The 16572-nt window shown below is 34.3% G+C and overlaps 1 protein-coding gene across 3 annotated transcripts in view; it reads left to right on the top strand.

Moving 5' to 3' along the window:
* ABHD18 (abhydrolase domain containing 18) overlaps positions 1 to 16572 on the top strand; it is a 46492-nt gene that overhangs the window by 9218 nt on the left and 20702 nt on the right. For all 3 annotated transcript variants that reach the window (XM_087437630.1, XM_087437632.1, XM_087437631.1), the window contains exons 2-4: positions 6334 to 6438; positions 7395 to 7479; positions 10962 to 11062. In XM_087437630.1, the coding sequence (XP_087293756.1) occupies positions 6347 to 6438; positions 7395 to 7479; positions 10962 to 11062 (278 nt within the window). In that variant the 5' untranslated portion in view covers positions 6334 to 6346. The remainder of the gene's footprint in view (positions 1 to 6333; positions 6439 to 7394; positions 7480 to 10961; positions 11063 to 16572) is intronic.

Genomic DNA, 16572 nt, shown 5'->3' with positions numbered 1-16572 from the left:
GGAACATTAGTACTCAATTTGATGAGAGGGGCACTAACTTTGAACCCTCATTAAGCAATATCCCAAGGAAAACTTTCACCATTCTCATCAGTAGACCTATATTACAAAAAATTACACTCTATCATTATTATTATTATATTTTAGTTTCCTTAATAAAAAATATGTGAATATTAGTTTTCTTTCTTGTTATCTTAAGTACCTACATAAAACCCTTGACTTTGCCTCTTGGCCTGCAAACCCTATAATATTTACTATCTAGACCTTTATAGAAAAAATTTGTAGGATCTCTCCTCTAGTCTATTTATAACTTTGTTCTTTTGAGACATTATTTGTAAACATGTTACAACACAAAGTAAGATTTTATGTTTATATCATTTAATATTTTTCAATGCAGAATTCCACAAGGTATTGTGTAGCTCCTTCCAGTAATTGGATATGTTTAGTACAAATTATTTTTTAAATATGTCTTAGTTTTTTTTTCACTTTCAGATCAACATTCTTTCCCAATTAGGTAAATTATTAAAGATGTCCTGGAAAAATATTATTCAAATATAATCAGAAATCTGTTTTAAAGGCAGGCGTATAAAAATGTTTAGAATAGTAGATTGAGAAATTTAATCCTGTAAGGTGGTAACATGCATGGAACTTTTTCACTTAATGACTTGCGATCTTGGGTTTCTGATATGGCTTAGCTTGTAAGAAATTGGAGGAATAACATAGTATAGTGGAGAGAGGCATATTCCATCACAGAGGAATAAGTCTCTCCTAAATATTTGATACATTTATTCCTGGAATGCAGTTCTAATACAAAAGTTGTGGGATAGAAGAAAAATATCTAGAATAAACTGTTCTCTTATGAATTAGTAATATTCATCTAAAGAGAAAATATAAAGAAAAAGGAATCCTGTTCCTAGCAGGATTGTTCCTAGCACAAATACTATATAATTTGTTAGTCATGTAACATATTTAATCAAAATACTCACTTAAAGGATAGAATAAAATATTAATGGAGGAAATAAAGAAAACCCTGGATGGAAAGACTAAAAAAATAATAACAGTGCTACTAAGTTAATATATGGATTGAACACACTATCAGTTACATTGCAAATAGAATATAAGTCATGACAAACATAAAAGGGATGTATATGGAGAACTCATTGTAGACTTTTAAATACTAAAACAATAGTTGTAAGAGCTCTTTGAAAGGGGTTTTTAAAATGGATTACAGGTTTTAGAACTAGATCTAAGTTTATAAAGGATTTTCTAGAGTTATATTTATTTTTATTTTTTGGTGAGGAAGATTAGCCCTGGGCTAACATCTGTTGCCAGTCCTCCTCCTTTTGCTTGAGGAAGATTGTCCCTGAGCTAACATCCGTGCCAATCTTCCTCTATTTTGTGTGTGGGACGCTGCCACAGCATGGCTTGATAAGCGGTGTGCAGGTCTGTGCCTGGGATCTGAATCCACGAACCCCGGGCCGCTGAAGCCGAGTGTGCAAACTTAACCACTATGCCACCGGGCCAGCCCCTCAAGATTTAAAAAATAGGAATTAGAGAACAGTAAGGAGAAAATAATGTTTCTGGAAATCTGGTTGGTATACAGAAGAAAAATATTTATTTTATAGTGACTTCCAATGATAAAAAGTAATTTAACGTTTAAAAAAATTGAATTGTACGCTTACTGCAGTGTGTTAGGGAGTTCTATTGGATGTGGTGATATGGATTGTTTGATTATATAAACATTTAAGAAAACTGTAGAATTTTAAAAATTAATGGAATGGTAAAAGCTTTTTGCTATGAATCTGATAGGTAAAAGCTTAAAATCCTAACTCTCCAGAAAATTATTATGGATCTTTAAAGTCAATAATCAATCTCTACTGGATAAGTGTTAATAATAGCATGATATATTTCCTGCTAATTTGACATCCTGTTCTCCAGACCCCTATGTTATTTCAGCATGTCACAATTTTTCACATCTCCTTTTTTGTGTTTGCATATCTTCTATCTGCCTGATTAATCTCTGAAGATTCCGTTAAAACTGATTTTTCTTTCTTTTTTTTTTTGTGCGGAAGATCAGCCCTGAGCTAACATCCATGCCAATCCTCCTCTTTTTGCTGAGGAAGACTGGCCCTGGGCTAACATCTGTACCCATCTTCCTCTACTTTTTTTTTTTTATATGGGACCCCGCCACAGCATGGCCTGACAAGTGGTGCATCGGTGTGTGCCCGGATCCGAACCCAGGCCTCCAGCAGCAGAGCGCGTGCACTTAACCACTATGCCATGGGGCTGGCCCAAAGCTGATTTTTCTATGCAACCGTTCCTGCTCCTTACCAGCATCTTTTACTGCAATCATCACATCATATAAAACACAGGTTGTTCATTTTGTGAAAGTGAATCAAATTATACTTATGATTTGTACACTTTTAAATTATACTTCAGGGGCCGGCCCCGTGGCTTAGCGGTTAAGTGCGCGCGCTCTGCTACTGGCGGCCCGGGTTCGGATCCCAGGCGTGCACCGACGCACCGCTTCTCCCGCCATGCTGAGGCCACGTCCCACATACAGCAACTAGAAGGATGTGCAACTATGACATACAACTATCTACTGGGGCTTTGGGGAAAAAATAAATAAATAAATAAAATTAAAAAAAAAAATTTAAATTATACTTCAGTTTATAAAAAATTTACTTTAACAGCAAAACAACAATAACAAACTATAGTGAACTCCTAAATCTTTGCTTGGAAAAATGTTCCCAAGATTTTATCTTTCTACACCATCTTTAAACTTCTCCAGATGTTCAAGTGCTGTAGCTTTTCATCATGGCTCTTAATTAATTAATTAATTAATTTTTTTTGGCCATTTCTCTTTTTATTCCTATGGTATTCATCTCCATAATGCAGACAATATCGTGTATTTCTTTTTTTCTTTTGTAAGGAAGACTGGCCCTGGGCTAACATCCATGCCCATCTTGCTCCACTTTATATGGGACGCCGCCACAGCATGGCTTGCCAAGCGGTGCGTTGGTGCACGCCCAGGATCCGAACCGGTGAACCCCGGGCCGCCGCAGCGGAGCACACGCAATTAACCACTTGCGCCACCGGGCCGGCCGTTTTTTTTTACTATTTAATTATTATTTTTTTTGTGAGGGAGATCAGCCCTGAGCTAACATCCAGTGCTGAAAAGGGAGCAAATCTATCTGTCATTATTTATCATTGGGAGTTAACAGATACTATGTAGAACATGGAAATACAGGTTTGAGTATTAAATAAAGTTATAAAGATAATCAGTAATTGTTGCCATTATTAGTAGGTATAACACTTAAGTTTGCAAAGTGCTAGGTGCTTCATATGTAGTAACTCATTTAATACTCATACCAATCCTAGGAAGTAAGTACTGTCATTATCCCCATTTTACAGGTGAATTACAGAAAGGATAAGTGACTTGCTCGAAGTCACATAGGAAAGGATTCAACCCAGGAAGTTTGCCTCTAGAGTGTATGCTCTTGGCCATTATGATACATCACACCTTAAATATCTCTCTTTTAAATTTACATACACTCAAATGAAAAACAATTAAATGTAAACAATTTAAAAAACCTAGAGAATCAATAAAACCAAAAAAAATAACAGAACTAAAACCAAAAGATTATCATAATAATAAATATAGATGGGCTAAACTCACCCATAAATACAAAATAAATGAAGCAGGCCTATATATCCTGAAATTGAAAGAACTTTGCAGATATTTATAAATAAGCAAGGTGAAGAACAACACTGGAAAAATACAAATAATGTAGTTGTCTCTTCTGTGTTTAAAAACACACATCAAAAACCCCTAAAATTTGTGTACATGTATAAATGGATAGAAGAAAGGCTTACAGGTATACAGCATTAACAATGGTTACCTTTTGGGAGGAGAGGAAGCTTAGCAGAAGTGAAGAAGAGAGACATCTCAGCTTTACTCTGTATAGTTTTCTTTTTGAAGTCTGCCAAAAATGTGTTACATAACTCATGTAAATATTTTTAGTGTATGTAGGTAAATAAATACTATCAATAAGACAAAGGTCAAGAATAACAAAATCCAAACTGTTAGCACTAAATATCTCTGAAAAATGGAATTAGAGGTAATGGGAAGGAGATTATTTTTCCCTATTTTACTATACATAATTGTTTGAATTTAAGAATGTTGCAGGGAGCATTTTTGAATTAGAAAATAAGAAGAAAGTATTTAATCCTTGTCTCTTGCCTTTCCTCTTATATAAATTATCTGTTCCTGTGCTTTACCCAATGACTAGATAATTTTTAACAAATTTCATTGGAACATAGTACATGAGAAGACTTGACGAGGTATATGATTTTAATGAGATTTGCAATTTAAAGACTTTGCTGCTCCTTCTTGTCATGTAGGTCTTGGCTTAAATGTTACCTCTTGGGTTAAGTGAAGCTTTTTTTTTTTTTTTTTTACTATCAAAGGAGCCCTCTGGTCTTTATCACATTGTCTTGTTATATTATCATCATAGTGTTGTCATCATCTATTCTTGCTTACTTTGTTTTGTTTTTTTTAAATAATTTGTTTTCCTCCACTAAAATATAAGATCCATGAGAACAAAAATATGCCTTGATCATCTTGTAGCATAGGACCTAAAATAATGCTTAGCATATGGTAAACACTTAATAAATATTTGTTGCATGAATGAAAAAGTAATACTCATGCTTAAAAGTTCAGAAACTTAAATTTTTATTAGGCCATCCAAGAATGGTTTAGCTATGGTGAATTGATTGATGATAACTCTTAGGAGTCTAGTAATCAGAATACCAGTTTATTTATAGTGGTAGATATGAATGGTATAATAAACAAAGCTGGATATGCATTATGGTTTTTTTCTAGCATTTCTGTGCCAAAACCAAATTTTTATCAAGGGCAAAAATTGAATAACACATGGAAATTGGGAAAAAGAGAGATGGGCAGTATTAAAAAACACTAAAACCATATACTATGGCTATAGATTGTATTGCCTAACAAATACAATATCTAATAAATGTTTGTTCTTGGTCTTGAGAATTGTGAGAGGCAGTATAAATGATTTGGTTTTGCTGGTCCAGTCATAAAAACAATAAAGTGCCAGCCCAGTTCATGGTAAGTTATATTGTACACCTATACAAATAAAGAAGAGCATTAAGTTAAACTTGTCGTTTGTTACAAACCAAAGAGGAAAAATATAAGACATAAGTAGTGGTTCCAAAAATCCATTCAAAGTAATAGATAATTACTTATTAAAGCTCATTGATGGAAATGCAAATTTCCATTTTCCATTTTTCTAAGTAGAATAAACTCTGAACCTGAATCAGGTTTTGCCCATAAGTCAAAACTACACCATTCAATTTGAAAAGACAGAGGTAGATACTAAAAAAACTTTAGAAATATTTGGGAAAGATAGATAAGTGGTACAAAGTAGTAGCATTGATTAATTATTACTTTTCATGCATGGTAGTGTAGTAGACAGGCAGTGTAGTATAGTAGTTACATCTTGAGCTGTGTGCCTGGGATTCAGTCTTAGCTCTGCCTCCCACTAGCTCTGTGACCCTAGGTAAATCACCTATCCTCACTCTGCCTCAGTTTTCTCATCTTGGGGTAATAGATCCTTCTTTATAAAGTTTTTGGGAAGTTTAAACAAGAACGTGTGTGTGTGCGTGTTTGTAGTTTTCAGCATGGTGCCTGGCAGATGATACAGCACTACATAAGTATTAGCCACTACTGTTGTTATCCAGCATATGCTGAGTGTGTACTGTCGGTCACTGTGCTGAGGATGGGGATGGGAGATCCTGCCCTGGAGGAGTTCACAGTCTAGTGAAGCTCGAGGCTGTACTTCATCTTCTCTACTTTCATCCCAGTTCTTTTTTTCTATATCTTGTATCTTATTTCCAAGAGAATAAATTCAAAGTTCATAGTTTAATCTCAGTCTTTAATTTTTCCCCCAGTTTTATTGTGATGTAGTTGATATATAAAATTGTATTAGTTTAAAGTATACAACATAATGATTTGATATACGTATATATTGTGAAATGATTACCTCAGTAAGTTTAGTTAACATCCATCACCTCATAGTTACAAATTTTGTTTTTCTTGTGATGAGTACTTTGAAGATCTATAAGATAAGTAAGTTCTGAGGATGTAATGTACAGCATGGTAATTATAGTTAACAATACTGTATTGTATATTTGAAAGCTGCTGAGTAGATCAATCTTTAATTTTTACCTGATATTTAAAGAGATGGTTAGAAAATTGACTTGCTGCCTAAAATAAAATATTTTAAAGTCATTTTAAATTTTGTTTCATAGATGTTTGCTACTAATGGGTGTGAGCAAGTTAGATATTCTGTACCGGAGACTTCTCCTCACAAAACTTTTTATCAGAGGATGGGGAAGGCCAGAGGATCTCAAAAGGTAAGCATTTTGTCTGAATGCTTGTTCTGAATTTGTTGTTTTAGTAAACATTTAAAATTTTATCTCAGGGCCAGCCCCGTGGCTTAGCGGTTAAGGGCGCGTGCTCCGCTACTGGCGGCCCGGGTTGGGATCCCGGGCGTGCACCGACGCACTGCTTCTCCGGCCATGCTGAGGCTGCGTCCCACATACAGCAACTAGAAGGATGTGCAACTATGACATACTACTATCTACTGGGGCTTTGGGGGAAAAAAGGAGGAGGATTGGCAATGGATATTAGCTCAGAGCCGGTCTTCCTCAGCAAAAAGAGGAGGATTAGCATGGATGTTAGCTCAGGGCTGATCTTCCTCACAAAAAAAAATAAAAAAATAAAAAAAAATAAAATTTCATCTCAGTTATAGAGTCCTTTACTATAAATATATACTGATTGGCAAATTAAGCATTAAATGATATAAAAAGAAATTATTTCCTTTTCTTTTTTATCTTTATAATTATTTCTCTTAAATTTTAACCCATATAATCATAAATTGAACTATTTTAAAAGTAATTTAGATTTAAAAATAAAGAGCTCTCAGAAATACAAACTAGATTTTTAACTTGAATAATTTTTCAGTGGATCAGAGTTTCCAGGGACTTAGCTTTCTTGGGTGACTGGAGTTTGTAATGACTGGAAAGCCTGGATATGCTGTAGCTCATGGGAATATCTAGACTTAAGGAAATGAATTTTCAGGATTTTTCCCTTTAATTTTGAGTCTTGTATATGTTACTTTCTGAACAATGATATTTGTCACTTTTTTTCTGAGACAAATTGCCCAGCTTGAAAAAACCCAACAGCCTAATCTTTTTCTCTAATGATTAAAATTAAGTTTTAATATGGCTTGTGCACTGGACTTGCTAATTTTAGTCTCAATATAATGGGTATACTGAATTTTTTCCTTTTTTCCTCCTTACCATAATAGACTCTTTGAATTCAGAAAGGTGATTGGAAATCGAGAAAGATGTCAGAATCTGGTTTCAAGTGATTATCCAGTATACATCGATAAGGTATTTAAATGAAAAACATGCAATTATAGAAATTCTAGTTTAACATAAATATGTGGCAAGAATAGATTGAAAGTTGGAGTATAATAACAATGAACACTAAAACGTGAGTACAGTATAGGTTTTTCATTTAATATTTTTTAAAAAGCTATATGTATCCTTACTTGATGCTTATAATAACTATATTCGTGTATATTTGGGAGCATGTATGTAGTACTTGCCTAAAAACAAGAAAATCTTTAGGGGTGGATCTTTTTGAGCCTCGTTTTGTATCTTTAGACTCAGGAGGGTTAAAGTAAATTATTCAACATTTCGGAAGAATTGTAAGTACTACAGGGAAGTACTCTAGTTGGAGAATCAGCACATGAGAAGTTATTAGCAAACAACTCTTAAATAACATCATGGAAATATTATGGGATATAGTTAATTGCTGAGATAATGGTAGAAAGAAAATGATATAAAATTAGAGAAGATGAGAAATATATTTGAAATAGTTTTGTTTTTAAGCAACCACATGTGTTTCTGTAAAATATTTCTAGCTTTATGGAATTGGATACTTGAGGTATTGTTGGGAGGGGTACAAATGGTTGGGCTTCACGTCCCTCACTGCCTTTCAGCCAAAATAACTTTACTTTCATCTCTTTGATGTATTAGATATCTTTAGAAGATTTCATTTTTCAAAAGAGTTCCACTGCTAAAAACAAAATTTTGTAAATTAGAAATCCCTCCTCTACACCATATAGCTGTTCCTTCTCTTTCTTCTGGATTTAGAACATTTCTCCCTCAAATTTTGCTAAATGTTTTTATTTTCTCTATTTTTTTCCTATTAAGAAATCATAGGCTTCAAATAAACAAACTTAAAGCATACCAAGTAAAAATCAACGCACTCTGATTTCTGTCAAGTTCTACCGCCTAACTCCATTTCCCTCTCAAGGAGGAGTTACTGTTAAGATTTTGGAATGCATTCTTATAGATTTTCTTCCTCTCCACTCCACCCCCCCAACCTCTCTCACTCTTTTGCTTGGTTTTTAAAAATCCAGATGTAATTCACATACCATAAAATTCACCCTTTTAAAGTGTACAATTCAGTGTGATTTTTTTAAATTATTACATTCCCAAGACTTGCAACCCTCATCTCTTTCACTATCTGAATCGAGAACATTTTTATCGGCCCAAAAAGAAAACCCTGTGCCCATTAGCTGTCACTTCCCACTTCCCCAATCTCCCACCTGCTGGAAATCACTAATCTGCTATCTGTATGGATTCACCTATTCTGGACATTTCACATAAAGGGAATCATATAATATGTGGCCTTTTGTGTCTGGGTTATTTCACGTGCCAAATCTTTAAGGTTCATCCATGTTGTAGCATGTACCAGTACTTCATTCTTTTTTATGGCTAAATAATATCCCATTATAGGGACATAAAATATTTTGTTTATCCATTTGTCAGTTCATGGACACTTGGGTTGTTTCTACTTTTTGACTATTATGAATAATAATGCTATGAACATTGATGTACAAGTGTTTTTGTGGATATATGTTTTAAATTCTCTTAGGTATATATCTAGGAGCAGAATTGCTGAGTCATGTGGTAAATCTCTTTAACTTTTTGACAAACTACCAACTGTTTTCCAAAGTGCACCATTTTACATATCCACCAGCAGTGTATAATGGTTGCAATTTCTCCACATTTTCACTAATATTTGTACTTGTCTTAGCCATCTTAGTGGGTGTGAAATGTATCTTATTGTGATTTTAATATGCTTTCCCTAATGACTATGATGTTGAGCGTCTTTTTGTGTGCTTATTGGCCATATGTATATCTTCTTTGGAGAAATACATATGAAATCCTTGCCCATTTTTAATTGGGTTATTCATCTTTTTATCATTGAGTTGTAGCTTTCTTAATTTTTAATTCTATATTATGTATGGCTCTAAAATAGTTATTTTCTTACCAAATTGCCAGTTATCCCAACACTATTTGTTGAATTATTATTTCCTTTCACATTAATTTCCTTTCACAAATTAATTAATTAATTTGTGCCTCCTTTATCAAGTAATTATTCTTCTAAAATAGGTAAGAAGAAAACTTTAAAACTATACCAGGAGGCACAAAGATGACAAAATTGTGAAGACATTTTGGATTAAAAATTTCATATTATACACATTAGGTCTCTTTACCATTTTCAAACAATGCAATGCAATTCCAATTAAAATATAGTTTAGAACTTAGGTCCATAAAAGGATCCTAAAATTATTTTGTGAAGAACCATGAGGGTACAATCAGATCAGGAATGTCTGAAAAGGAAGAGCAATGAGTAAAGAATAGTTCAGTCGTATATCAGTGGGCATTATAAAGCTGCAGCATGATCAACACAGTGTGATATTGGTTCAGAAATAAAATATAGGCTAATTAGACTCAATAAAGGATTGAAAATAACTTCCCAAAATATGTAGAAAGTTACCTCATGATAAAGTAGCATTTTAAGTCATTTACAAAAAATGTGGATTATTTAATAAATGATGTTGACACGACTGGCTAGAATTTGTGTTTTAAAAAACTGGATGGGGGCCAGCCCAGTGGCACAGTGGTTAAGTTAGCACGTTCTGCTTCGCTGGCCCAGAGTTTGCAGGTTTGGATCCCCGGCGTGGACCTACGCGCCACTTATCAAACCATGCTGTGGGAGGTGTCACACATATAAACTAGAGGAAGATGGACACGGATGTTAGCCCAGGACTAATCTTCCTCAGCAACAAGAGGAGGATTGGCAACACATGCTAGCTCAGGGCTAATCTTCCTCACCAAAAAAAAAAAAAAAAAAAAAAACCCCAAAAAACAACTGGATGTATATAGCATCCACAGATATAGTTTTTTGTTTGTTTCTGATTTTAATGAAAATATGTGGTGCTTTACCGCTAATTAAATTTTGACTATTGGCCTGATAAAAGATTTTTTATATTAAAAAAATAACTATTTGGGAAAAAAGTTTAGGTGTTGAATGTTAGCAAATGCCTTTTCCATATGTGTAAATATCACACTTGTCCATATTTAATGTGTTGACATGACTCATTACATAAGCAGATTGCCTGAAAATGAGCCATTCTAACAAACTTGATGCCAACACTTATTTGATTGTGGTAAATTATTTTTATAATTTGTTTGTAAATTGTTCTTATGTTTATTTTTATATTGTTGAATTTTTCTAACTAGTATTTTATTTTCAGTTATTGCGTGTCGTTGTATAAATCAGGTTTATTTATAGTTTATTTTTCCAACTAGACTGTAGTAAAAGATATAGAAGGAAAAGAAATCTGTGTGACTAGGAGCTATGTATTTAGAAAGCAGAATAAAACAAATAGGATACATAGTAGGTGCTGAAAAAAAGTTTTTCATTGAATAGAACTTTTTTATAGAAAAACATCTATCATAGACCAACATATCTTAGTCGATGTATGTACATCTTGGTTTTGCTTTTCTTTTAGATTGAAGAGCAGTCAGACTGTAAGATCCTGGATGGACACTTTGTTTCCCCCATGGCCCACTATGTGCCTGATATCATGCCAGCTGAATCTGTTATAGCAAGGTAAGAAATTTTATTCAGAAAGTTAAACTAATAAGTTATTTATATTCGTTTAAAATTATAATAATATCAACACCATGTTATTTCAAATTACAAAGCATTATTCCCATTAAATGTAGGATGGGGGAGAGTAAAAATATGGAGCTGTGATATACATTCGAACTTGTTGTTACAGCTTAAAATAGACCACTGTAAATATAAGATGTTTTATATAAGCCTCATGGGACTGCAAAGCTAAAATCTATAATAGATAATCGAAAGAGAAAGAAATCTAAGCATACCACTACAGAAAATCATCATATCACAAAGGAAGAGATAAAGAGAAGAAGACAGGAATAAAGGAATTATAAAACAGCCAGAAAACAATTAACGAAATGGCAATAGTAAGTCCGTACGTACCAAAAATCACTTTAAATGTAAATGGACTAAATTCTTCAATCAAAAGACACAGAATGGCTGAATGGATAAAAAAACAAGACTCAACTATGCTGCCTATGACAGCCTCACTTCAGATATAAGGACATACACAGACTGAAAGTGAAGGGATGTTAAAAGATACTCCATGCAAATGGAAACTAAAAGAAAATAGAGGTAGCTATACTTACATCATGCAAAATAGACTTTAAGACAGGGATTGGAATAAGAGACAAAGAAGGTCATTATATAATGATAAAGAGGTCAATCCAACAAGAGGATATAACATTTGTAAATATTTCTGCACCCAACATAGAAGCTGAATATATAAAGCAAATATTAACAGACCTGAAGGGTGAAATATACAGCAATACAATAATAGTCAGGAACTTCAGTACCCTACTTTCAACGATAGTTAGATCATCCAGACAGAAAATCAGTAAGGAAACATTGGACTCAAAGTACACGTTAGACCAAATAGACTTAACAGACATAGAACATTGTATCCAACAGCAGCAGAATACACATACTTCTCAAGTGTGTAAGGAACTTTCTTCAGCATAGATCATACGTTAGGCCACAAAACAAGTCTTAGTGAATTTAAGAAGATTGAAGTCATATCAGGCATCTTTTTTCACCACATTGGCATGAAACTAGAAATCAATTACAAGAAGAAAACTGGAAAATTAACAAATAAGTGGAGATTAAACAACATGCTACTGAACAACCAATGGGTCAAAGAAGAAATCAAAAGAGAAATCAAAAAATACCTTGAGACAAATGAAAATGGAAATAACAACATAACAAATACAACACACCCATACTTATGGGATGCAGCAAAAGCAGTTCTAAGAGGAAAATTCATAGCAATAAACACTTACATTAAGAAAAAAGAAAGATCTCAAACAACCTAACTTTACACCTCAAGGAACTGGAAAAAGAAGTATAAACCAAGCCCAAAGTTAGTAGAAGGAAGGAAATAACAAAGATCAGAGTGGAAATAAATTAAATAGAGTCTATAAAGATAATAGAAAAAGATCAATGAAACTAAGAGCTGATTTTTTGAAATGATAAACAAAATAGACAAACTTTTAGCTAAACTTACCAAGACAAGAAGAGAGAGGACTCAAATAAAATTAGAAATGAAAGAGGAGCCATTATGACTGATATTGCACAAATAAAAAGGATCATAAGAGACCACTATGAGCAATTATATGCCAAACAATTTGTTGATCTAGAAGAAATGGATAAATTCCTATAAATATACAACCTACCAAGACTGAGTCATGAAGAAATAGAAAATCTAACACACCAATTAGTACTAGTAAGGAGATTGAATCAGTACTCAAAAACTTCCCCAAAAAGAAAAGTCTAGGACCAGACAGCCATACTGGTGAACTCTACCAAATATTTAAAGAAGAATTGATACAATCCTTCTCAAACTCTTCCAAAAAATTGAAGAGGAGGAATCCTTCTAAATTTATGTTATGAGGCCAGCATTACCCTGATACCTAAACCAGACAAGGACACTACAAGAAAAGAAAATTACAGGCCAGTATCCCTGATGAACATAGATGCAAAAATCTTCAACAAAATATTAGCAAACTGAATTCAACAGTACATTAAAAGGATCATACACTATGATCAAGTGGAATTTATTCCAGGGACGCGAAATGCAAAGATGGTTCAATATCTGCAAATCAATCAATGTGATACACCACATTTGAAAAATGAGGGATAAAAATCATATGATGATCTCAACAGACACAGAAAAAGCATTTGACAAAATTCAACATCCATTCATGATAAAAACTCGCAACAAACTGGGTATAGAGGGAACGTACTTCAACATAATAAAGGCCATATATGACAAGCCCACAGCTAACATCATACTCAATGGTGAAAAGCGAAATCTTTTCCTCTAAGCTCAGGAACAAGACAAGTATGTTCACTTTTTTTTTTTTTGTGAGGAGATCAGCCCTGAGCTAACATCTGCCAATCTTCCTCTCTTTTTGCCGAGGAAGACTGGCCCTGGGCTAACATCCATGCTCATCCTCCTCCACTTTATATGGGACGCCGCCACAGCATGGCTTGCCAAGCAGTGTGTCGGTGCGTGCCTGGGATCTGAACCGGCGAACCCTGGGCTGCTGCTGCAGCGGAGCACACGCACTTAACCGCTTGCGCCACCGGGCCGGCCCCAGTATGTTCACTTTCACCACTTTATTCAACATGGTACTAGAAGTCCTAGCCAGAGCAATTAGGCAAGAAAAAGAAATAAAAGGTATCCAAATCAGAAAGGAAGAAGGAAAACTGTCTCTATTTACAGGTGACATGATATTATATATAGAAAAGCGTAAAGCCTCCACCAAAAAACTGTTAGAACAATTAAACAAGTTCAATAAAATTTCAGGATACAAAATCAATGTACAAAAATCAGCTGCATTTCTATACACTAATAATGAACAATAAGAAAGAGAAATTAAGAAAATTCCATTTACAATTGCATCATGGAGAACAAAATACCTGGGAATAAATTTAACCAAGGAAGTGAAAGACCTGTACACTAAAAACTATAAGACATTGATGAAAGAAATTGAAGAAGATACAAATAAATGGAAAGATATTTCATGCTCATGAAAGAGCCAAAAATATACAGTGAGGAAAAGACAGCTTCTTCACTAAATGGTGTTGGGAAGACTGGACAGCCACATGCAAAAGAATGAAATTAGACTACTATCTTACATCACGCACAACAATTAACTCAAAATGCAATAAAGACGTGAATATAAGACCTGAAATCATAAAACTCCTAGAAGAAAACATAGGTGGTAAGCTCCTTGACATTGGTGTTACCGATGATTTTTTGGATCTGACACCAAAAGCAAAGGCAACAAAAGCAAAAATAAATAAGTGGGACTACATCAAACTAAAAAGCTTCTGCACAGCAAAGGAAACCATCAACAAACGAAAAGGCAGCCTGCAAAATGGGAGAAAATATTTTCAAATCATATATCTGATGAGGGGTTAATATCCAAAATATATAAAGAACTCATAGAACTCAATAGCAAAAAAATAGTTGATTAAAAAATGGGCAGAGAATCTGAATAGACATTTTTCCAAAGAAAACATACAGATGGCCAACAGTTACATGAAAAAGTGCTCAATATCACTAATCATCGGGGAAATGCAAAGCAAAACCACAATGAGATATCACTTCACACCTGTTAGAATGGCTGTTATTGCAAAGACAAGAGATTACAAGTGTTGGTGAGGATATGGAGAAAAGGGAACCCTTGTGCACTATTGCTGGGAATGTAAATTGGCGCACCCACTATGGAAAAAAGTATGGAGCTTCCTCAAAAAATTAAAAATAGGACTAGTATATTATTCAGCAAGTCCACTTCTGAGTATTATCTGAAGGAAACGAAAACACTAACTCAGAAAGATATCTCCACCCGCATGTTTATTGCAGCATTATTTACTGTAACCAAGACATGGAAACAACCTAAGTGTCTATTGATGGATGAATGGATAAAGAAAATATAGTATATATACACAATGGAATATTATTCAAATATAAAAAAGAAGGAAATCTTCCCATTTGTGACCACATGGATGGACCTTGAGGACAGTCTGCTGAGTGAAATAAGTCAGACAGAAACAGACAGAAAGACAAATACTATATGATCTTACTTACATGTGGGATCTAAAAAAAAACAAAACAAAACCTTGAACTCATAGAAACAGAGAACAGAAGGGGAATAGGCAAAGTGGGTGAAGGTGGTCAAAAGGTACAAACTTCCAGTTATAAAATAAATAAGTCTTGGGGATGCAATATACAAGATGGTGACTACAGTTAATAATACTGTATTGTATATTTGAAAGTTGCTAAGAGTAGATCTTAAAAGTTCTTATCACAGGAAAAAAAATTTTGTAATTGTGTCTGGTGATGGATGTTAATTCGACTTAATGTGTTGATTATTTTACAATATATATACATCTATCAAGTCATTATGTTGTACACCTGAAACTAATAGTATATGTCAATTATATCTCAATTTAAAAAAGAGAGAGACTTTGGAAGGTGGAAATGGGAAGTCATCAAGATATATATAGATATTTACCCTACTTTCCTTTCCTGGGTGCTTCGTGGTCTCTTATCTCTGCTTCATAACCCACGCCCATGTCATTTCTCTGTGGGTAGGCTAGCTTTCTCCGTTTCTCGTGCAGATGACAAAAAATAGCTACCACAGCCCCACAGAGCCTCCATGTCCAGAAGCTCAACAGAATCTGACTGCAGTCTGTCCTAATCCCAGATTACCAAAAGAGCACATCTCATTTAGCTAATTTGGCCTACCTCTGGCCCAATCTGCTGTGGCAGAGGAGCTACCATGGCCTGTACTCATCATCATGGGCCGCTGGAAAAGACTCTGTGAGAAGATAGTATAGTTTGAGCAGGCAGACAGACTGATGAGCCTCTACTGGATGGGTGGTAGTTAGTGCTGTAATAAAAGATTCCTGTTAATTTAAAGCTATTCTCCAATAATGAAGTCTCTACATGCATTACCATAGGACAAAAGGAGAGTATAAATAATAGCAGAGATGTCCAGCTTTTTAGGGAAAACATTTTAAAATGTTTTCGTTTCCCCCAAGTCTTCAAAATATCAAGAAGCAGGACGGTGTTAAGAAAGCAACGTGAAGCAGTGTTGTTAACATCGGTAGTTTTGATGATGAGACTGAAAATTAAGAGTTCGTTCCCATGAGCACAAACCAGAAATCATCGTCGACCCAGCGTAAACGTGCTTGTCTATGTTCCATTCAACAATTTATTGACAGTAGATTACTAGTGATATTGCCCTTGCTCAAGCAAAGTAAGCTCAGAATTGAGGTTTATGTTACCTGAGGATGCGGACACCTAAGGTCAAACCTTGAGCTGACAGGGTGCAGTATTCTACTATGATAATAATTTTAAAATGTCAACTGCTAAGGAAATTAAAAAGAGAAGTAAATCAATTTGGAAAGATAAAAAAGTTCTTAAGATAGATGGTAGTGATAGTTGCACAACAATGTAAATATACTTAATGCCACTGAACTGTACA

Source organism: Ceratotherium simum, chromosome 12 (genome assembly GCF_057802395.1).
Source record: "Ceratotherium simum simum isolate JZ-2026a chromosome 12, ASM5780239v1, whole genome shotgun sequence".
Classification (NCBI taxonomy): Eukaryota; Metazoa; Chordata; class Mammalia; order Perissodactyla; family Rhinocerotidae; genus Ceratotherium; species Ceratotherium simum.
This window is presented reverse-complemented; position numbering and strand designations above follow the sequence as displayed.